The sequence below is a fragment of the Gymnogyps californianus genome, chromosome 4 (assembly GCF_018139145.2).
Source record: "Gymnogyps californianus isolate 813 chromosome 4, ASM1813914v2, whole genome shotgun sequence".
Taxonomy (NCBI): domain Eukaryota; kingdom Metazoa; phylum Chordata; class Aves; order Accipitriformes; family Cathartidae; genus Gymnogyps; species Gymnogyps californianus.
This window is the reverse complement of record NC_059474.1, coordinates 83,950,071-83,971,676: the sequence shown is the minus strand read 5'-3', so window position 1 is coordinate 83,971,676 and position 21,606 is coordinate 83,950,071. Positions and strand designations below refer to the sequence as shown.

Here is a 21,606-nt window from a genome sequence, read left to right as displayed (position 1 = left end):
TTTCTTTTTCGTATAGATCCAAGAAGGTTTCTGTTCCATCGACTGTAATTTCCAGAGTCATTGGCAGAGGAGGATGTAACATCAATGCGATACGTGAGTGCACGGGAGCGCACATAGACATTGACAAACAGAAGGACAAAACTGGAGATAGAATAATAACGATAAGGTAAGCAGGCTGCTTGATTTGCTCGTTCCCGTGGGGATTTTTTCATCGTGGAACACTTTTCTGTGTAGAACAATGAAAAGGCTTGACCTGGTTGTCCCTTGAAAGATCACTTTGAAACAGTCAGGTCTTTGAGGCAGGGGAGACGAATGGGGTGAGGAAACCGAGAGCAACTGCCTATCGGTACCATCGCGTTGGTACAAAAAGACTTGTGAGATAAGGTGGAGCATAAACGTTAGGATTCTGTGTTTAGACTTGTTTAGACGTGGCTAAATACGTAGGTGTATTTAGGGAAGTAAACGTTTTAACCGTTTGGGTTTTTGGGGAGTTAGAGTTTTCAACTTGAGTTTCTTAAATAATTGTCGGCAGCAAGAACAATGCCAAGCTCAGTCTTCAGATAGAGAGTTATTTTTCTGTCTGTGTTAGCATGACGGAAGACAGGCTGGATCTCGTGTCGGAGGTACTTCGCTATAATGTCTGTAAATGCTTTAGATGCATTTTCCCTTTTCCCTTCCTTCCTTTTTATAGGGGTGGCACAGAATCAACAAGACAGGCCACGCAGTTGATCAATGCTCTGATTAAGGATCCAGATAAGGAAATTGATGAACTTATTCCAAAGAACCGTTTGAAAAGTTCGGCTGCAAACTCCAAAATAGGGTCGTCGACACCTGCCACCACTACAGCTGCTAACAGTTCTCTCGTGGGCATCAAAGTGACCACCGTAGCTGCTTCGTCGACGTCTCAGACTGCCTCCGCGCTCACCGTGCCTGCAATTTCTTCAGCATCCGCTCACAAAACCATTAAGAACCCAGTGAATAACGTGCGGCCTGGTTTCCAAGTTTCTCTTCCATTAGCGTATCCTCCTCCGCAGTTTGCACACGCTTTACTCGCTGCTCAGACTTTCCAGCAAATCCGTCCGCCTCGGTTGCCCATGACACACTTTGGAGGTACTTTCCCACCAGCTCAGTCCACGTGGGGTCCGTTTCCTGTTAGGCCATTGAGCCCTGCAAGAGCTACCAACTCACCGAAACCTCACATGGTGCCTCGCCATAACAGCCAGAACAGCAGCGGTTCTCAGGTGAATTCAGCAAGTTCTTTGACAACTAGTCCGACAGCTACAACGAGCTCGGTGGCTTCTACTGTGCCTGGTTCTTCTGCAAACGGCAGTCCAAGTTCACCTTCAGTCAGAAGACAGCTTTTCGTCACGGTCGTGAAGACATCGAATGCCACAACGACCACGGTGACGACCACGGCGAGTAACACGAGCACGGCGCCTACAAATGCCACGTATCCGATTCCTACTGCCAAAGAACACTACCCTGCATCTTCCCCCTCATCTCCTTCTCCTCCAGCGCAGCCAGCAGGTGTTTCCAGAAGCAGTCCTTCCGACTGCGCGGCAACCTCTCCGAATAAAGGTGCGCCTTCGTCTGATCCAGAGGTGGGTAGTCCGCCAGCAGTGGAAACGAGCAGCTCGACCAGCAGTAGGCAGCCCAGTTCTGGTACCGGCAGCTCGTCTGTGCACCCTGCTCATCAGCAGCCTCCGGGAGCTCCTCTGCAAGAGGCGAGACCCCCTCTTCAGCAGCCTCAGGTTCCTGCACCAGATCCTCGAATGGTTGTGCCTCCAAATTTAGCAGCGACGAGCTCATCCGCTCCTGTGGCAGGTCCAACAAACGCCCTGATGACCTATCCCATGTCTCAGACATCGATGGGGTCTTCTCAGCCTGCAGCTAAGATGGAAACCCCGGCCATCCGACCGCCTGTCCATGGAACCGGTAGTGTCCATAAGAATCCAGCTCCTGTGCAAAATTCTTCTGTCGCAGTCCTCAACGTTAATCACATCAAAAGGCCCCACAGTGTTCCTTCTTCAGTGCAGCTTCCTTCTACCTTAAGTACACAAAGTGCTTCTCAGAATTCAGCCCATCCAGCGAACAAGTCTATGGGTAACAATTTCAGTGCTACTTTACCATTTGGGCCCTTTAGTACGTTGTTTGAAAACAGTCCTACGTCTGCTCATGCCTTCTGGGGTGGTTCCGTCGTTTCATCTCAGACAACGCCAGAATCTATGCTATCAGGAAAGTCTTCATTTTTGCCAAACTCAGATCCTTTACATCAGTCTGATACTTCCAAAGCCCCGGGTTTCAGGCCACCGTTACAGAGGCCAGCTCCAAGTCCCTCAGGTAAGTCTGTGTTTTGTGTTCATACCTTAATAATACACTTAAATAGTAACTGCTGCGTGTTTTGATTTTGAACACGTAATACTTTCTGCCTCAGCTTTTGTGGTCATTTACGGTGAATCGCTGTCTGCCCTGCAACGAAAGGGCGCTGTAGTGTAGTTTATTGTTGTTTCTGTAAGCAAAGTTGAGTTAGTTTTCCTTTCAAGTGCTGCCTGTCGAATCTAGTAACTATTCTGCAGCTGATGAACTTGATAAAAGTCGAGCTGAGGCATTCTTTTTGCCATTCCAGTCTACTCTTCTGCTCTGGCTGAGAAAATAAAACACTTTCCTGTTGTCTCCACCTCCCTCTCCTACCACCAGCTACTAACTACTCTAATTTGTGATAACTTGCTTCTTGTCCTGAGGCTGCAGAAAAATATGCAGCATCTTCAAAGTGTTAGGACGATGAAAAAGTTTGTGTTTTGTTGTGAACTTGTAATAAGAGCTGTGTTCCCTCAACTACTAAATTTGATCAAGAAAACTTGATTTTGTTGACTTCTTTAATTTCGTAGCGAGACGTTTAGCCTTCTGCACAAACAGAGGCTGAGGGGTTGTCAGAGAACTTGTTCTGTAGCTTCCAGAAAGTACACGTGCAGTTTGTACCATCTGTGCCTGTTTTAGTAGGACCTGTGAGTTGTTTATGTAGCTTTGTTTATGAATCGAGTGGTACAACAGCTAGTTTTTTCATATTTTGTGAATATCATGGTGTTGAGTAGCTTTTGAGGTGCGCTCTGTGGATTTTGTCAACTTAATACGCTTCTTAGCGTTTTGACTTTGGCACGCTCGTACACTGTGTATCACTTGAGTATGCCTGTCGGTTCCTGAGTAAAAGCAGTGCTGTAACCGCAGTCCTAGCGTTATCTCAGCAGTTTCTCTTCTGGAGGGCTGCAGGCACACTAGGTTAAGTTGGAGGTGTCTATGGAGTCAGGAAGCGTTACGTTAGTTTGTAGGAAGGTAGCCCCTGAGAGCCTGAAGAATTTGACAAAGAATAGAGGTTGGATCTCGATAGCGGATGATGCAGAGGAGGCAGGTGCTGTGCTGCTTTATTCTTCTGCCTATCACTGGTGAAGGGATTTCCACCCCCCCCAACTAAAACTAAAAATTTAAATCTTTTTTTCGGGTGCTTTATGAGTAGGAGAAAGATGCAAGTGCCACAGCAGTTGGGTGGTAACAAGCTTCCTCGACAGTTTTGGAAAGTTAAAATCCGAGGATTTTATTTTTCCCTTTCTTCATTGAGGAGAATATTAAGGGGGTAGTAATTCTTGTATTTGGAATACCTTGGCTAATTGGTACCATTTGATCTTCATAAATTATCATTTTCCTAAGCAAGTGAAAATAGATCCCTGGGTTGGAAAAAAACCACTTCAGTGTTGATCATGGTGTGTATAGACATCGTTCTGTACAGTAAAAAAGGAATGGAGAAAGCCTTCAAATCTTCAGTATTGTTTCCGCTGTTCTTGGTACAAAACCATACTTTCTAAACCTACAAAAGAATTTAAATTACAGGTTAAGAAAATGCTCAGTTACTTTTCCGATGTCCAGTTACATCAGAACATGTATTATGTTCCCTTAATTTATTTGCATTCAAGGTACCTGCATGATAACGTAAGAATCATTCTTGGTTTATATATATACAGCACAACTGCCACGTACTGTTAAGACTTGCAGAGTATGAAGCTTATGATTCCCAGTTCTCTTTGGAAAATAGTAACACGCACCTTCCCCCCCCCCCCCCCCCCCCCCCAACAATTGATTGGATAAAAGTTTTCTTTCTTCTCTACTTCCATTTATTATTTCCATGATACGGGCGAGCTCTTCACAGAGATCTTGGAGCGCTGGGAGTCACTTGCCAATTTCTCTCATAGGTATTGTCAGTATGGATTCACCCTACGCTTCTGTAACCCCTTCTTCTACACACCTGGGTAATTTTGCCTCGAACCTCTCGGGAGGTCAGATATACGCGCCTGGGACACCTCTCGGCGGAGCGCCTGCAGCTGCTAATTTTAACAGACAGCATTTTTCCCCACTTAGTTTATTGCCTCCATGTTCATCAGCATCAAATGGTGAGTACTAGTCAGGGGGAAACTAGTTGAGAAGCTGTTGTACAAATGAAGTGGCCTCATGCGCTGCCTGTTTTAGGTAGGCTTTTCTAGTTTCGTTCATTTTGAACTTCAGGGTTTTAGGTATGTTTTAAACCTTTATGCAATCACAGATTTTGAGATAGAATTTGCTTGTGCAAGTTCTGATCTCTAGTACCGTTTTTTTAGCAGCTAAGGTCATGCTATTGCGGAGTTCCTTGTTCTTGCTGCGATTAACTTTGGCCTGTTAACGTATATGACACTCTTGTAGTCTTCTTGCAAAGAAAAGGTTGGTTTTTTGGTTTGTGAAGGTGATGCTCCAAGCGTGAGTTGCGTAAGCCTTGTAATGATGTTTTACTAAAGCTAGCTCGACAGTGGTGATGGCTTAGTTTTTCTGATGTTCTTAAAACAGAACTGTGCAATGTATTTGAGGAGAAAATACTTAGGCCAAGTTCTGGTACCTTCCTCCACGTTTCGCCCCTGCAGTTTTGGCTATGCAGCGGAGTTTTTTGGACAGAAAAGAAATAAACTGTTGAGCGCTGGCTTATTCAGGGAACAAGTTAGTCTGTGTTACTGGCAAAAATAATGACAAACAAAACCCACAGAGAACCCTCACAGAGAACAAATCAGGATGAAAAATAAACAAAACCCAAAAAGAAACAAACCCAACCTAAAAAGAAACAAACCCAACCCAACAACAACATGGGTTTATTTCAGCTATGCTTTTGGATATAATCCTCAAATCCTCTGTTGCTGATACACAGTAATGCTTAGTTAAGATTTTGAACTGTCTGTTGTCATCGGTTGTGTATGTCCAGTAGCTGAGCTGACAGGGCCTGATAATCGTTTCATGTAGGAGACTAAATCAATGGTGAATGTCTCTCTGATCTGAGAGTAAAACCGTTAAAATTATCCTGAAGTGTTTACTGGATGAATCTGGCATGAACAAACTACCCATTTTCAGTTGTTTGATGTATGGCTTGACGTTAAAGGATGGGTTTGTGGTGACTTGAGAGGATCTGGCTGCCATTACTAAGTGCTCTCGTTGCTCTTCTTGCAGAATCTCCTGCTCAGTCGGTGTCTTCTGGAGTAAGAGCACCATCTCCCACCCCTTCGGCAGTGTCCTTGGGATCAGAAAAACCCACTAATGTTTCTCAGGACAGAAAAGTTCCTGTTCCGATTGGGACTGAACGGTCTGCGCGTATTAGACAAACTGGAACGTCTACTCCGTCTGTTATCGGGAGCAACTTAGCTGCTCCAGTGGGACATAGCGGGATCTGGTCCTTCGAAGGTATAGGTGGCAATCAAGGTACTTAGTGTTAATAGATGTCCCTGCGCGCGCTCGCAGTTGACCACAGTGTTGTGTTTTCCTAACTTGCCTTGGGAGCTGAGGGATGATGCAGAAGTGAGTGCTTCAAAACGTAGGAGTGCTCTTTCCAAAGGAGTTGGAGCAGGGACTTCTGTTCGCCCTCCTATCTCACTTAATTGTGCTTTAACGAGGTCTCGGAAAACCTCTGGGGTTCTGAAACGCCCTGGCTGTGAAGATTTGTTACTCGAAGCAAGCAATAACAGGGAAAATAAAACCACAGGGTTTTACAGGGGTGAATGGGGTGAGGATCATCGGATTTAGGAAGAGGGGAAATGAACATGTTTCAAGATAACTGTATATTTTCTTTCTGTTGACTAAACAGATTATTTTCTACAATCGGAGTTAACATTTAACTTTACATAGTAGCCAAGATGGAGCTTTTTGTGCTGAGGATCGTGCAATATCTATTTTTATGAATTGGTAGTATTCCACATTGGAGACTTCTTTGTTCTTTCCAGTCATGCCGTTGGCGTTTTACTAACGTGCGGCTCTTGGCTCTGTGTCTCTCCTGTAGTCACGTAGAATTCAGTATTTCAGAATTGATTAAAATCTTAAGTTACTGATGGGACAGCTTTTCTCACCAAACACTTCCGGAGCCTTGGATGCAATTTATAGGAGACTGCTGAATTTTTTTCAAGTTGTTTTTTTCGGGGGGGGTGGGGTGGGGGTGGGGGGTTGTTTGTTTGTTTTGTTTGGGGTTTTTTTTTGCTTAGGATGAGGGGGAGGGAATCATGAGACCATGTTGGCTGGGACCTCTGGAGGTCGTGTCAGCCTCCTGCACAAAATGGGATTTGCCATGAGGTCGGACCGGGTTGCTCAGGGCTTTATCCCACCTGATCTTGAAAACCTCCAAGGGTGGAAACGGCTCGACCTCTCGGAACAACCTGTTTCACTGCTTGACTGAGGAGTCCAAACAGGTTAAGGTTTTATTAGACTGACTGTGCACATGCTCTGCATGTGATGAGTATACTGTCCTGGGTTTTTTTCCCCCCAAATACAAAATAGATAGGATGCATCCAAACCTTTTTTTACTTAGTGGTCTTTTTTACTTTACCTTTTTTTTTTTTACTTTACCTCTTACCCTTTTTTACTTTAGTGGTCTTTTCCACATCTGTGTAGCGAGAGGCTATTCATCATTAAGGCTTTAAAAACTGAGTATTTTTGGTTGCATTGTCTAGGTGTAAAAGTTCCCCTTTATGTCTGTCTGTGCTTTTGGAATGCTGCTTGCTTTGTACTTTGTTCAATTACTTCAACAGTTTGATTTTCAGTTCAGAATGGGATTGGCTCTTCTCTTGTTGAGTATTAGGATGGCTTCAGAAATGTTTCTGTGTTCCTTCTCCGCCCCTCCAAATGTCATTTCCTTACATTTTACTTTGAAAAATTGGCTTTCTGGATGTCTGAGGTTTGAACTGTCGTAACAACACCAAGCTGCCTCTAGTGAGTTCATGTAATTAGCACGTGAGCACACGTCTCCAGCTGGTCATTTTCTGGTTTTGTTTTTCAAAAGTACTTGTCTGTCTCTTAATTCATCAAATAATTCACAAAAGAACGGTAATGAAGTGGAGCAAATAGTCTTCGTAGTGTACATACCCCTTTCACAGCACCAAACGTGCAAGGAATTTCGGGTTTTGGAGGAGGAAGAGTCAGCACAAATGCCAGCTTTCCCTTTCAAATGAAGGAAGATTGCAGAGGTGATGCTTTGGTTGCGTATAACTGCTCAAAACTCCTTGCGCTGGCTCCGGGTTCCTGCCGTGGAGTGTGCAGGTACCGTTTCTGATGCTCTCCATCCCACGTGCACCTAAGTTGTAATGCAAGTAGATGGACAGCAACTGCAAGCTGAGGAAATGCGACTTCTAGAAACGTTACAGTGTGCAAACATTTAGGCTGGAAAACGGATGATTAGCGGGTGCCGTGGATAATGCTGTTGCTTGTGTCTTCTGTGTTGCTAGATAAAGTGGACTGGTGTCACAGCGGAATGGGGAGCCACATGATCCACAGGCCCATGTCTGATCCTGGGGTGTTCTCGCACCAAGCCATGGAGAGGGACAGCACGGGAATCGTAACGCCTTCCGGTACATTCCATCAGCCCGTTCCTGCAGGATACATGGACTTCCCAAAAGTCGGGGTAATGACCTTCTTGGATTTGACATGCGCGGTACCGCTCGATTCCCGTGTCGGTGCGTCAGGCAGATGAACAAGACGGAGGTATCGTTCACTGTGCAGTTGAGTGTGCATAAGCTAAAACGCTAACTAGCCCTCACAGTATTGCAGAAGCCTACATCTACTAAAAAGTAACTTGTCCGTGATATATTAAAAATATGCATAGAAAGGTTTTCCTTAAAATCAGGCGTTTCATTACTGCTTTAAAAGAAATTCTCTGTCTAACACGAATCCCCTTTTGTCATTCTGTGTGTGCAGTAGTAGCAGCGTGTATGAATACATACTGATTCTTGCTTTTTCCTCCCCCTAAGGGTATGCCTTTTTCTGTGTATGGGAACGCAATGATTCCTCCTGTAGCCCCCATCACAGATGGTACTGGAGGCCCTATATTTAATGGGCCTCATGCTGCTGACCCATCTTGGAACTCGCTGATAAAGATGGTTTCAAATTCCACAGAAAATAACGGGCCTCAGACGGTAATTTTTCAATTTTTGTATTCGCAGCTTTGTTTTAACTTAAGAAACGGTGTGGTGAAGATAAGATCCTAGCTGTTAGGAAGTATGCAAATACAGCGTAGCATTTCTTTTTGCTCGTGTCTCTAAGGAGCTGATACAGCCCCCCTACTCACTACAGCACTGGATGCTGTACGTGCTTACTGACAACTTCTAAACATTAGTCATCTCTCCAAAAACAAGTGCAAGTTGTCCCGATAAAAATCAGCATCGCTAAGTTAGCGCAGTTCAAAGGAGCGTGCTGTTGTTACTTCTGTGAACATTATTTGTGCTTGAGAATTGGGAAGCTTGCTTCCAGCTGAGCTTAGAGAAGCTGCCTGTTTAATCAAAGTAGACACCTGGTTAATTACCGCAGATCAGCTTTTTTTGATGATGTGTTGTAGGCAAGTCTGGATGGAAGAGATAGATTTGCGCTGTATACTTTAATCAAAGCCATCGTGAGTTCTGTCTGTGCAGTTCTGCATTTGGGAACACACAATCAATTTGCTTTTGTGAGAGAAGCCATTTATTTGCTGTTACGTAAGCTTTCCCTTCCCAAAAAGGGAAAACAGCGTTAGGTCTAAAGGATTGGTGCTGGGCTCTGAAAGGTACGATGTTTTCACTGTGTTAGGACTTCACATAGGTAGGGAGTAAGTAGCTCTTCTGTCTGCTGCTCTGATCTTGCCTGCGTTACAAGCTTTTGTCCGCTAAATGTAATTTAGGTATAGGGATTATGTTCCCCTAAACCTTTTGTTCGTACTCAGCCAGCAACTAATATTGCAGTCGATCATCAGTAGCTCTTGTTATATTATATACTGTGTTTATTTTTAATTACACAGTGAGCTCTGTTATACTGTTACTAAATAAAGATATTTCTGGACTTAATTTGCTTGGGAATCATCGAAGGTGCAAACAGCAGCTCCCAGCTCTGGCAGACCGTAGGTGTGCAGAAGAAGAGGCGGTCTGTTGTTCGGCCACAGTTCATGTATTGCTCTGAAGCGGCTCGTGACCGTTATGAGGCGACTTCTGGTTTAGTGAGAAAACTTTGTCCCGCAGAGAAGGCTTTACTTTGCTAGACTTGGATTTCTCCAGAGCTGAGGGTGTTGGTATACATTGGGGGGGAAGATAATTCAAGGTGCCAGATATCAAGTTCTTGATTGTCTGAACTTCCTAAGGTGAAGAGGAAAGATAGTCTCTTCCTCTGAAAGCTGGAAGTCTTCAGGCGCTGTCCTTGCAAATAATTTTGCACATACGCAGAGTCCTGTTAATTCTTCTTGACGGCGGACCTGGCACGTTTAGAGGGAGTACTTAACTTCCCTGGGTCTAAAGGGATATATTTTTCCTGTGAAACGGTAAAATACCTATGACATCGGTGTTGCTATGATGGAGGAACTAGTGGGCATAAACAATGTTGGTTTCTCTCTTCAGTTTTGCTATGACAGAACGCAGTCAGGCTGAGCAAAAGTATTTTTTTGCACTAAGTAGAAAGGAAGAGGAAGATGGACCCTTTGGCCAAGGTGAAAAAGCACAGGCGGAAAGATTAAAACCCCATTTCCCTCTCTTTCTCAGCTGAATTACAGCAGGATGAAACAAGTGCTGAAAGGAACTCGGTGTAGTTTGATGATTGATTGCCATGTTGTCTGATGTTGGGCTTTACTTGGGTGCAGTGAAAACCGTAAGCACTGCAGTGTAATTTTGACTCCTGAAGTGTTTCGAGCAGCCCCGAAGCATGGTGTTAAACAAAGCTTTCTCTTTCAGGTGTGGACTGGAACTTGGACACCTCACATGAACAGTGTGCATATGAACCAACTTGGCTGAGTGGGATCAACTTGCTAGCCTTGAGATTCCTTTTTTGCAGAGGAAACCACAAATGGCAGAAACAGTTTATGTGCTCCCAGATCATTCTACTGATGTGCTTGACTGAAGTGTGTAGGCTTTTTGCAGAAGAACTTACTAACTGACCTTTTTCTGTGAACATTGTGACCGCCCATTCCCCACCATCATTAGTTAGCCTTTATTCTTTCCTTTCCTTTTTTTTTTTTTTTTTTTTTGACATAACTTTCTGTTGAAGCTGTTCTTTGGCTGGTTGGTTTTAGTACTGTAAACTGCTTCTGAGCAAACACAGAAATTTAGCAAAATTATGTAAACTTGATCCTGAAGTTTTAGAATGGCAAATAAATGTACAATTGTTTACATAACAAATGGCTAAGCAGAAAGTAAATTTCAATATGTCAGTATAGAGGCTCTACTTTATGTAGACTTAAATTAATGTGAGATATGTACCTTCATATTCAGAAATCTGGATGTTTCCTTCATACATTAAACTATTAATAAGCATAACTTTTCTACTTGTGTAATTTAAGTACATTATAAAAAACCCGGGCATTATCAGAGGGCTTTTTCCAAATGTGTGTTGGATTTTTTTGAGAAGGCATACGTCGGTTGTAGCCAGATACTAAGAGTTTCCATTGTCCTTCCGTGAAAGGCTTTTCAGCAAAAAGCGCCTGAGAAAACAGCCTTTTGGCACATTCAGAGTGCTCTCCATGCTGAACTCCCCTACTTGCCTGGTAGGCAGGGTAAACGTATCACGCTGCAGCATCTATTAAAAATTATTCTAACAGTTGGGTTGATGCAGCGAGGCCTGTTCTGCTCCACGAGTGCCCCCAGAGCTGCTGTTGCTCTCGTTCCTTCCTTTGCCTGCGAAAGTCATGTCAGAACATACATCCGTGGTGTGTGTTAGTTCAAGAAGCAGACTCTTAACTGGCAGTTTTAGCAGAGCTTCGCTGATGAAAACCGGCTCCAAAGGAAGGCTTATTTTAGAGTAAGTGGCTTTGTTCTAGCAGACTGTGTCTTGCTCCAGACTGGGTCACTGCCCCGTGAAGGTTTATTTGGAAAAGCCCAAGTGAGAATTTCCTTACAGTCATGGTCAGGAGCTGTCCCCTTCTTCACTTACAGTTGCTCGGAGTGAACAGCAGTACTGGGAGGCGAGGTCTCGGGGGCTCTGTGAGGCAGGACTCAGCAGTGACACACAGCTCCCGTCAGGATCCCCGTTCAGTTTGCGTACGTATGGTTGAAAGTACATCTGCAAGTCGAATGTATTTTTGCGCAGGACAAGCGAGGCCAAGACTGATCTGTTGCTGGTTATTCTGCGTGGAGGAGGGCTGAAGGAAAGCTTGTTTTTTCCTTGCCGTGTCACGTGGAGTCAACCCTTCTGTTGTAAGTTACTATCTGGAGAGATACAATCTGGGGAGGAAATATCCCGGATGAGTTAAACGGGCTGCTGTTAAGGCTGCAACTGAAGAAGCGCTCTTTTGTATTATTATGGTACTCCTTTGAAAGCCCGAAGAAAAAAAAAAAAACCCACTTGTCCAAAGAAACCTACTGCCTTTTAAATGTTGTGCTATTTCTGAGGTGTCCGGAAGGTTTGTGCATACTGATGTCCATATACATGCCCTTAGGCGGTGTTCTAAATACAAGTAAGCTCCTTTTTCCAGCTGTCTGATCTCCTGACATACATTGTGTAAAGAACTGGTGGTAGCAAAATGGATACAAGACTGAAAAACTGCTGAGAAAAAGGATTGAAAATCCCTTTCAGCACCTTGCTGTGAGTGGGGAATAGTGCCCTTCCAGCCTTCGGCATGACTTTTAGCCGGGCACTAGCGCTTTTAGCTTAGGGCTTCAGTCCCGTTTAGGATTATATGCATTCTTACTCTGAAATACTCCTACTGAGAAATACTGCTCAGTGTTTACTACAACCATCAATCCCGTGGGTCAAAAGAACAGAGTGTCTGAGGGTGTGGTTTCTTACCTGTATTTTGTTGACTTGAAAAATCAAACTGTGGCGAGGGGAGCATAGGCTGGATGCTTCCTTTACGGCATCGGGCTTGTTAAATGAAATCCGGGGTGGGGGGGGCGGGGAGTTGGAAGTCTGTTTGAGCAACATGGGGGTTTTTTGTTTGTTTTTCTCGTTTCAAATACAATTTTTTTTTTTTAATACTTTGACTGTAATGCTTCTTATTTGACCAATAAAAAGAAAGAACATACTCTGGTGGGACCTGGCAGCTCTTCTTTATTTAAGAAAACGCAACAAAACCGTAGTTAAAGGTTGGTACTGTGTACAGCCAGCATTCTTAACGCTGAAGGCCAAGGGACGGTGGTGCAGCTAGCAGTGTGGCCTAAGCCGTTTCTCTCCCTCTCCGTGCCGGGGCAGAGGTAAGCAGGCCCAGTTCCGAACCGGGCTGCGTGCAATCTCCCCGCCGCAGGCGCCCAGCAACTCCTTAGCAGCCGTTAATCGCGTTAATTACTCTGCCCTTCCTCTTGCCCTCATTCGGCATGGCCGCCGGGAGGCCGCGCTCCGCCCGCGGCGCCGGCGCATGCGCGGGGCTGGGAGCGGGGGTTGGGAAGCCGTTAAGCCATGTGGCGGCTGGCGCGGGCGCTGCCGCCGGGCGCGCGGGCCTGGGGGCTGGGGGCGGGCGGGCGGTTAACGGTCGCGGCGGCATCGGCGGCGAACGGCGGCCCCGGCGCCTGGTACGAATGGCTGTCGCAGTCGGCGCCCGTGCACTGGGCGGAGGACGGGTTGGTGGCGTTGCAGGCGGCCGCGGGGTTGCCGTGGTGGGCCGCCATCGTCTGCGGCGCCGCCCTGCTCCGTACCGCCGTCACCTTGCCGCTGGCCGCCCACCAGAGCCGTCTCCTGGCCAAGGTGGGTTACCGGCCGCCGGTTTGGTGTCGTGAGGGCGGCCTGTGATGGCCGCCCTGGCGCGCAGCGCCCTCGCTGTGGGAGGGAGGGACTGAGGGGCACTGCCAGCGGGCCCTCAGCGTGCTCTGGGCGCGTTTCCTTGCGGGCTTTGCGGCCGGCAGGGCTGTCGTTGCCGGTGAGGGTGGTCTTGTGCACGGGAGGCGGGGGTAGCGGGTTTTGTGCGGTGCTGGTCCCGTTCCACAAAGCCGCTGTTGCGTGGGGATGGCCGCAGTTTGCCCCCTTTCCCCGGGGTCTGCGTGCGCGGCCTTTCGGCCTCGTGTGGCGGAGGGCACGGCGGCCCGCGGGAGGTTTTTCTGTGGTTATAAACCTGCCTTGGTCCTTCCTCGGGCGCGTGAAGCCTGAATAAAAGTGAAAAACGGGAATGTGCTGCTTCGCGGTAACTGCGTGGAAACGGAGTTGGTTTAGTGTGGGAGTCAGGTGGTGCTTTAAAGGTGCGTTCTGTGGTTTGCTGTGTTAACTTCAAGCTCTTGCTAAAGCTGCTGCAACAAAAACTCCAAGCAAACCAGTCTTCAGCAGTTTCTAAATACCTGTTTTTCCTCAGAAGTGAGGAGAGCGGTTGAAGTTATGAAAGAGGTCCCATGCTGTGCCTGCAGTGCTCAGGGAGCCCTTGCAGTGCTGTGGTGCGAAGCAGGGTGTCTCTCCTCTTCTGTGCTGTTTCTTTACCTGCTGAGGAGGACTGGAGGGTGCTGCTTCACAGCTGCCAGGGCTCAGGCCTCACCTGGAATCAGTTGCAGCTGTGTTCTTCACCTGTGTAAAGGCCAGCCTGGTGAATGCAGCTGTGTTTCTTGGACCGGGTTCTTCAGTGACCGTCATTCAGAGTGCTACTGCAGAAAAAGCATAACTTAGTTCTTTTATTGCAGTGTATTTGGGGTGGGGGGCATTGTTTGGGTTTTTTGTTTTGTTTTTTACAGTAATGCTTGTTCATTTTTCCTTTTGATTGCAAAGGTGAGTATTGTATTGTACTGTTGCATAACGAGGTCTCTTCTTATTCCTCAGGATAGTGACTTCGGTGATTGCAAAGTTCTGTGTCCTGCTGGGCTTTAAATCTTTTTGAAGTGGCATTAAAGGTTTCTTCGTTAAGTAAAGTAGCCGGTCATAATTCCTGAAAGAAGACAAAAAGATGCTTATTAAGAACAAAATATAAAATCTAATTCTGTGTTTACTTCATTTAGTAGTAAGGTCGTATCTTTGATGGTTACTGTAAATACTTCTCACTAATATCTTCACATGTTCGTTTTGTTTAAAGATAAAAGGTGTTTGCAGATGTGTGCCTTGTCCTTCACAGTCGTTTTTAATGTCTGTACAGTATCAGGTGGGGAGAGGAAGTGATTGTTACATGGAACTGTGCATAAACGTTTTTCCTTTTCTTTAGCTAGTTGGAAAATTTGCAGCCTGAGATTAAAAAACTAGCTGAGCGTCTTCACTATGAAGTTTCTGTTCGTGGAAAGCAACTGGGTTGGTCTGAAAAGGTGGCCAGGTAAGATGGTGATTGCATGTACCTTAAAAATCCATTCTAGATTGAGGGGTAGCAGGAGGGAAAGTCCTACAAACAACAGTCTTGCAGAAGGATTCTGCCTTTGACCGAAGCTTGGATTTTCTTACTGCTTCTGCAACTTATTTGTGTTTGTTACATAGCCCTTCAGAGTATATCCGTTTTAAAGCTCTGAACTTGTGATAGGCTTATGATTACAGGGCCAAATCCAGGATTGTTTTTGTTGACTTTACTTGTGGCTAAAGTTTTCTTAGCTGTTACGGTATCTAAATATTGCTGGAACTTGAGGCTTGAATGGTTGTGGTCCTGTTAGTTTGTTAGTGTAGTACTGCACCCTGTGCAGTAGCAGTGGATCTAAGCTGGGATACTGAGGATCACGTAACTGGCTGATTGCCTCTGTATTGAGAAAGTTATACCCTAGTTCAGACAAAAAGCACCACGAAATAAAGTATCAGACAAGTTGCTGGTACCTGCTTATGACGGTGGGAAATTTTGTTGTGAAAAACTGCTTATAGTAACAGGGCTAAAAGTTGTGAGGGAAGGGGATTGGCAAGGGAGAGAGGCGTGTTTGAAGAGCAAAGACTTTCAGGTTTTCCAGAGTTGCACCTAAATAAGCCAATTTGAGGTGCACAGCCTGTAGAAGTGTTACTTCAGAATTTGAGAAGTTACTCTGTAACAGGTTTGGTGAGAGCTTTTTTTTTCCCCTTTTCTAAAAGGTTCCACTTTAAGAAAAACCTACAGAGGATTATTACAGAACTGTACGTTCGAGACAACTGCCATCCCTTCAAGGCCACTTTGCTGGTGTGGGTACAGATTCCAATGTGGGTTTGCGTGTCCCTCGCTTTGCGCAACTGCAGTGTTGGTGCCATGGACTCGGAAGGTGATTAATCTGAACAGACACACTCTGAACAGTCATTTTTCTTTCAGTTACTGTTTTTACAGACGCTTCGTTGGTTAAAGAACACAATCTCCTGAGCTTGACATATAAGCTCATATAAAAACTACTCCACTACTAAGTTTTTTAACTTAATATAGTTTAAGCATAGATAAATATCTGATCTAAAAAAAAAAAAAAGGAATTTCAAAGACTTTGATTAGGTACATTGTACATGCTGTACTAGATTAAACCACAGTTCATATAACCAAGGAACTCGCATCTGGACCACACCTAAATTTTTCTTTGCTTTGAACTCTTCCAGCAGGTATTCGCAGCGTCCAGAGCGTCCCTGATCTCTGCTTATATGCTCTCATTATTTGTAATAGTGTTGCGAGCTTTGTGGCATGCATCTTTAAAAGCAGTATCAGGGGCTGAGCCCTGGGAGCCAAGTGAGGTGTTTTGTTAGGCCGTGTGAGCGTGGCATTTTTGAATTGGTTTGTGGTCTTCTGAAGACGGGGTTACTAGGGAAAAAAAAAATTGTCTTGGGATTTTTCTGGTTCACAAGCATATTTAGCAAGTAATATTACCCATGCCACAGCACATTCATTATTAATCTGTGTTTTTTTTCTTCCATGTGAAGTTTCACGTGAAGTACTGTAGACAAGGTGAATGCGTGAGGGTTTTTTAAATAAGCATACTGATATTTTGATTTTTTAGCAAAGAGTTTATAGTTTGTTGTTCTAAACAAAAATGTAGCAAGTTATATAGTTCTTAAGAAAAACATAATTATTTCAAAAACACAAAATATGTAGTCACTGTAGGCTACTCCATAGCATATTTTCCTCATTGGCTTGTGTCGTGGTTTAACCCCAGCCGGCAAGTCAGCACCACGCAGCTGCTCACTCACTCCCCCCCCCCCCCCCCCGACCCCTGGGATGGGGAACAGAATCAGGAAAAAAACCTCGTGAGTTGAGATAAAGACAGTTTAATAGGACAGAAAGGAATGAAAAACAATGATAATGATAATAATAATATGACAATAGTAATACTAAAAGAATTAAACTATACAAAGCAAGTGGTGCACAATGCAATTGCTCACCACTCGTTGACCGATGCCCAGTTAGTTCCCGAGCCGCGATCCGCCCCTCCCAGCCAGCTCCCCCAGTTTATATACTGGGCATGATGTCATATGGTATGGAATATCCCTTTGGCCAGTTGGGGTCAGCTGTCCTGGCTGTGCCCCTCCCAGCTTCTTGTGCCCCTCCAGCCTTCTTGCTGGCTGGGCACGAGAAGCTGAAAAATCCTTGACTTTAGTATAAACACTACTTAGCAACAACTAAAAACATCAGTGTGTTATCAACATTATTCTCATGCTAAATCCAAAACACAGCCCTGCACCAGCTACTAGGAAGAAAATGAACTCTATCCCAGCGGAAACCAGGACAGTTGGTAAAATGGCGGTGGAGATCAAGCTAGTTTTTATCGTAGGTTTACCTGAATCAGTGGCTGTCATGAGCGAAGCTGGATCTCAGCTTGTATCTCCCACCATTTTTTACTTGTACTGATAGCAGACTGCCTTGACATGTCATCTGTTAAACCAAAGATTTCTGCTTTATTAGTATTTATCGTGTAGGTAAAATGTACCTAGAAACTTGGATGATTTCATTGTAATACGTGGTACAGTTCTGACTAACTGGAGGTAGCAAATCATACTTAATTTTGTATTTTCTTTAAACTTTTCTTGTAGTTCAAGAACAGTTTTCATCAGGCGGAGCGTTATGGTTTACAGACCTCACGGCACCAGATTCTACATGGATTTTGCCAGTTTCGCTTGGGCTCGTGAATTTGCTGATAGTGGAGGTACGTGGGTGGAATAAATAGGATGGTTGCAAAAGGATAATTCTTTTTGTAGAATTGTAAGACAGTATTACCCAGTTGTAAAACATGGTAACAAAAGGGTAGTTTCAGATTATCACTGCTTTAAATGCATTGGGCAGAACTGAAAAATAGGCTAATTGTTCTATGCATTTGAATATGTGGGTCTTGTTTAGAGATAACAAATTCTGACGTGACGTGTCTCAGATACTTTATAGGCTTTACTTGAGCCTCAGTGAAATTTAGTCTTGGCTCTGAAGTTTCTCTTAGAGTGACGTTCTGATGAGCTTCCTGGGTGTTAAGCGTCCAAAAGCACATGTGGGTTTTCTTGACTTGTTCTACCCCCACCCCCTACCCCCAATTATTTGTTACTGCCTTGTGGTCAAAACTAACAATATTATGTGTTCTTAAAAAATTGAAAAAATCCAGAACTTTTTAAGATTGCTGGGGAGATCAATCAGCAGAAACAGAAAAAAGAAGACAAGTCTTCATTTCCCATTTTTGGGGGTCATTTAATGGAAATGTTTTTCTTCTTGATTTTTCTGTTAGGTGTTCTCGTCAAACTCTAACACTCTGGATTTCGTTCTTGCTCCATTTTCTTCCATGTCATGCGGACTGAGACTGTCTTAGAGAAAAAAAATCAGTATGTGACTGTAGACCTGATTCTGCTTTCGTTCAGTTATCTGTCAGCCGTGTTTGGTCTGTTTGCTGTTCGCAGCCTTTTCTCAGAGGGCTGCGCTTTGGGCTGAGACGTTGGAACTTTTGAATGTGCAAAAGCGACTACGTAAAGTTATGTTACCTTGAAATGATCGTTAGGTACTCTGCTAGGTTGGTAAGGTGTTTTCTAGAAAGGAGTGAACGTGTAAAACACCAAACCAGTTAAATGAAAGATCGTAGCAATACGTTAATTGAAATGGAGGATGCAGAACAAAAGTCATACGTGAACAAGAGTGCTGGCTTACAGGAAACCCCACTGGTGCTTTTTTCCTCATTTTAGTCGTTTCAAAAAGAACTTGTTTATAACTGTGGGTTTCTCTCCTTTCAGATCTTTGCTTCACAAAAAATGGAAGTTTCCAGGTTCCAGAAGTTTGCTACGAATTTCTTTCGAGTGGTGTCAGTAGTAATGATCCCTGTTGCTGCAACAGTCCCCTCTGTAAGTACAGAGTCTTAATGGTGCGTCCGTTAACCTGTGACTCTGATATGTTCCTCGTGCTTAAAGAGCAGCCCAAATGCCTGGTGTATTTAATAGACCGTACTCTTTAATACGGCGTGCCCTAAAACAGATAAGATGTTTTGTCTGTGTATACATTTAAATTCTTAACACATTTGGAATACTTTTGTCCAAGAGGGAAGAATCTCTAAACTTACTGTTTCTAAACATCATTTTTGCAAACTAGGGCTTGGAAGGACATTGAGAGCGGGCTAGCATCCTTTTTGTGATCTCAAAAATGAGAGGAAGACTTTATATAAGGATGTATAGACAAAGGTTTGCTAAGTGTTTGCTTAGTGTAAGAGGAAAACAGCGTAGTTTCTAGATTAGGAAATTCTCCACGATCTTCTTGAAACACTGCTCATTTTTATCAGGTGTTCTACTTCTTAATATTTTTGCAGTGGTTAGGGAAAACAAAGTATCTAGTTCTTTGGCTCATTGACTTACAGCCTGAAATATAGAAGTTCAAGCAAGTTTCATATGAATTAATTTATGAACTGTTGTCAAACTTCAGTGTAGATGACTTTTTTTTTCCCCAGAAGAGTTGAGAAAGAGTGCAAAATACATTTGAAATGGAAGTCATTATTGTTATTGAGAGGAGAGCTTTTAGGTGAGTTATTTTTCTCGATAACTGGGAGTAACCAGTGGTCGTGGTTCGTGAAGAGCTGCCTAAAATCGCAGTGTTTTCATTGCACCTAGGGAGGCTGAACTCGGTATTTTTCTTGTTGCAGTCCATGGCGTTGTACTGGCTGTCCTCGAGCTTCGTGGGACTCTCGCACAACCTCTTGCTGCGTTCTCCCACCTTTCGTCGACTGTGTTGCATACCAAGGACCAAATCTGACTCGGATACTCCTTACAGGGATATTGTGACTGCCTTGACTACCAAATACAGTTTTAAGAAATGATGTCATTTGAACTGTCGGAAGAGCTCTCCCACAAATGTTGCATGGGTAATTAAGTAGTGCTATTTTATTGAGAGGTACTTATTTACTGTAAAATGCTGCGGCTGGAATTATATTTATTTTCCAAATAAAGCATTGACTGGGCATAAACGCTGTTTGTACAAATGTATGTTTCTTGGGAAGTTTTGTTTCGTGTGTGGTCATTTTGCAGTTAGAATAGTCCACTAATACAGGCTTGTCTCCTGAATTACTGTAAGGAATCGTACAGATGAATATTAAGTAAAAGTGTGACTCATCTAGGCTGCTGCCTTGTAGTGAAGCTGATCTGACGTGTGGGCTAGCGAACAACGACTTTTGGGGTGAGGGAAAAGGCTAGATGGACTGATGCTGTAGTTATTGCTTAATTAAGACACTGGTAATCAGGTACAGTCGTTCGATGTCCAGGTGGTTCACGTGATAGTCTTCATAACAGTTCTGATAGCTGATTTCCTGTAACTGCAAAGTAAAGTAGGTCGTTGTCGGTCTCTTGTGCATTAGATTTGGAGTTAGGAGGACAAGTTTCTTGTATCGTTTCTGGTGATCACCTGTTGAGTGACGGCACTCTCTTTCTTCCTGATCTCTTTTTCCATCAATAAAATAGAGTAGCAGCTGTTTGTTGTATATACTAAAAATGAGGCAAGTAGCACCTTGAAAAAGAATGAATGATGGTAAGAAACCAAATACTTCAACTATATATTAAATCTCTTTTTAAATGCAAGTCCTAAAGGTAAAGTGCAAATATTTTATACCTTAAAGCACCTGCGTACGATATTTTTTCATGTAAACATCAGTGTAATTACACGGAGACGCTTCCTGTGAGGGTGTTCAGATTCATATCTCTCCTTGCTCTGCATACATCTTAAGTCAGCAGACATAGGTTGTTGTGAACTCTGCACGCCAATGTCCCTTTGCACAGAAGTCTGCGCGAGCCTGGTCTCGTAAAAGGTCGTCCGTTTTTCTTATAGAAGCCGAAATCAGGATAGAGGGCAAAGCATTGCTTGTATTCTTTGCTCTCAGATGGTTGTCATGCTGCAGAGTCAGGATGATTCGTGTTTTAACAGTTAAAGTTAGTGCTCATTAATCTTTGATAGTAGGAGGTGATTTTTAAAATAACTGGGATTTTTTCATCATGAGAGAAGACTGTTTAGCACTGGGAAAGGGAAGCAGGTGGAATATCGGGCAGATGTAGACAACAGTAATAAGCCAACAGTCACGTGCCTTGGTTGTGGTGGAAAGAATCTGTAGTCTTTTGTTTTATTTCTTTTGTTAGTTTGTTTCGTGTTGCCCTGACCCCTGAGCAAAAGGTGGAGTTGAAGGAGTTTATCAAGGTTTGGCGTGTAGATAGGGCAGGGAGGTTTTTTCAGAAATGTCGTCTGAAACTAAATGTTCCTAGTTTTCGGTCCTGATACCGCACTTCAAATTGTCTTTTAGCGGATGTATTTTCGCTAGGGAAATGCGTGGTATATTCTCTCGCTCTTGCTTCAGAAGCGTAAAAAAATCCCTATTAAATTCTATTTCCTTACTGCATTTTATTTGAATTGAGTATTGCCATACGGTTTTTCAGACTGCCGTCTACCCGTTAGACAGGACTGGATGACGGCAGTAGCAGTTGGGCTTGGTTTCTCGCTGTAGCATTACATAGTCCGCTGGTGGCGGGATAAAAGCAGGTCGGTATCCTGATCTGGCGGTGTTTCTTTGAAGAGTCGGGTCCTGGCAATGGCCTGATAAGGTGATCAGGTGAAAGTGAAATTCTGCCTTCTCCTGAGGCGCCTGGTTGTAGGAGGGGAGTAACTACCTACTGGGCTGTATGAGCAAGAGCGCAGCCGGCAGGTGAAGGGAAGTTGTTATTCCCTGGCAGTTCTTGAGGCCGCATCTGGACGCTCTGTCCAGTTCTGGGCTCCCCAGTTACAAGCCATTAATGTACTTGAGCAGATCCAGTGGAGAGCTGCTGAGAGGGTCTGGAGGCTGGAGCCCGTGACGT

At 44.3% G+C, this 21,606-nt stretch overlaps 2 protein-coding genes across 2 annotated transcripts in view; both read left to right on the top strand.

Annotated features, from left to right (window-relative positions):
- The window catches only part of ANKRD17 (ankyrin repeat domain 17), a 95,416-nt gene extending 84,917 nt beyond the window's left edge, over window positions 1–10,499 (top strand). Inside the window, exons 28-34 of the mRNA XM_050896424.1 lie at window positions 17–166; window positions 692–2,340; window positions 4,242–4,439; window positions 5,515–5,763; window positions 7,773–7,948; window positions 8,295–8,459; window positions 10,233–10,499. Coding sequence (XP_050752381.1) covers window positions 17–166; window positions 692–2,340; window positions 4,242–4,439; window positions 5,515–5,763; window positions 7,773–7,948; window positions 8,295–8,459; window positions 10,233–10,292 — 2,647 coding nt within the window. The 3' untranslated portion in view covers window positions 10,293–10,499. The remainder of the gene's footprint in view (window positions 1–16; window positions 167–691; window positions 2,341–4,241; window positions 4,440–5,514; window positions 5,764–7,772; window positions 7,949–8,294; window positions 8,460–10,232) is intronic.
- A 2,389-nt stretch (window positions 10,500–12,888) lies between these two features.
- Window positions 12,889–19,730, top strand: LOC127015720 (cytochrome c oxidase assembly protein COX18, mitochondrial). Its single transcript, XM_050895853.1, has 6 exons — window positions 12,889–13,173; window positions 14,607–14,707; window positions 15,439–15,602; window positions 17,347–17,459; window positions 18,520–18,627; window positions 19,416–19,730. The coding sequence occupies exons 1-6, from the start codon at window positions 12,889–12,891 to the stop codon at window positions 19,587–19,589; spliced, it is 945 nt and encodes a 314-aa protein (XP_050751810.1). The 3' UTR covers window positions 19,590–19,730.
- The last annotated feature ends 1,876 nt before the right edge of the window (window positions 19,731–21,606 follow it).

Excerpts from the sequence above, each read along its gene's own strand:
- LOC127015720 (XM_050895853.1), top strand. The coding sequence starts at position 12,889 with ATGTGGCGGCTGGCGCGGGCGCTGCCGCCGGGCGCGCGGGCCTGGGGG. Across the intron at positions 14,708-15,438 it reads TGGTCTGAAAAGGTGGCCAG|GTTCCACTTTAAGAAAAACC; the intron begins GTAAGATGGTGA and ends CTTTTCTAAAAG. Across the intron at positions 15,603-17,346 it reads TGGTGCCATGGACTCGGAAG|TTCAAGAACAGTTTTCATCA; the intron begins GTGATTAATCTG and ends CTTTTCTTGTAG.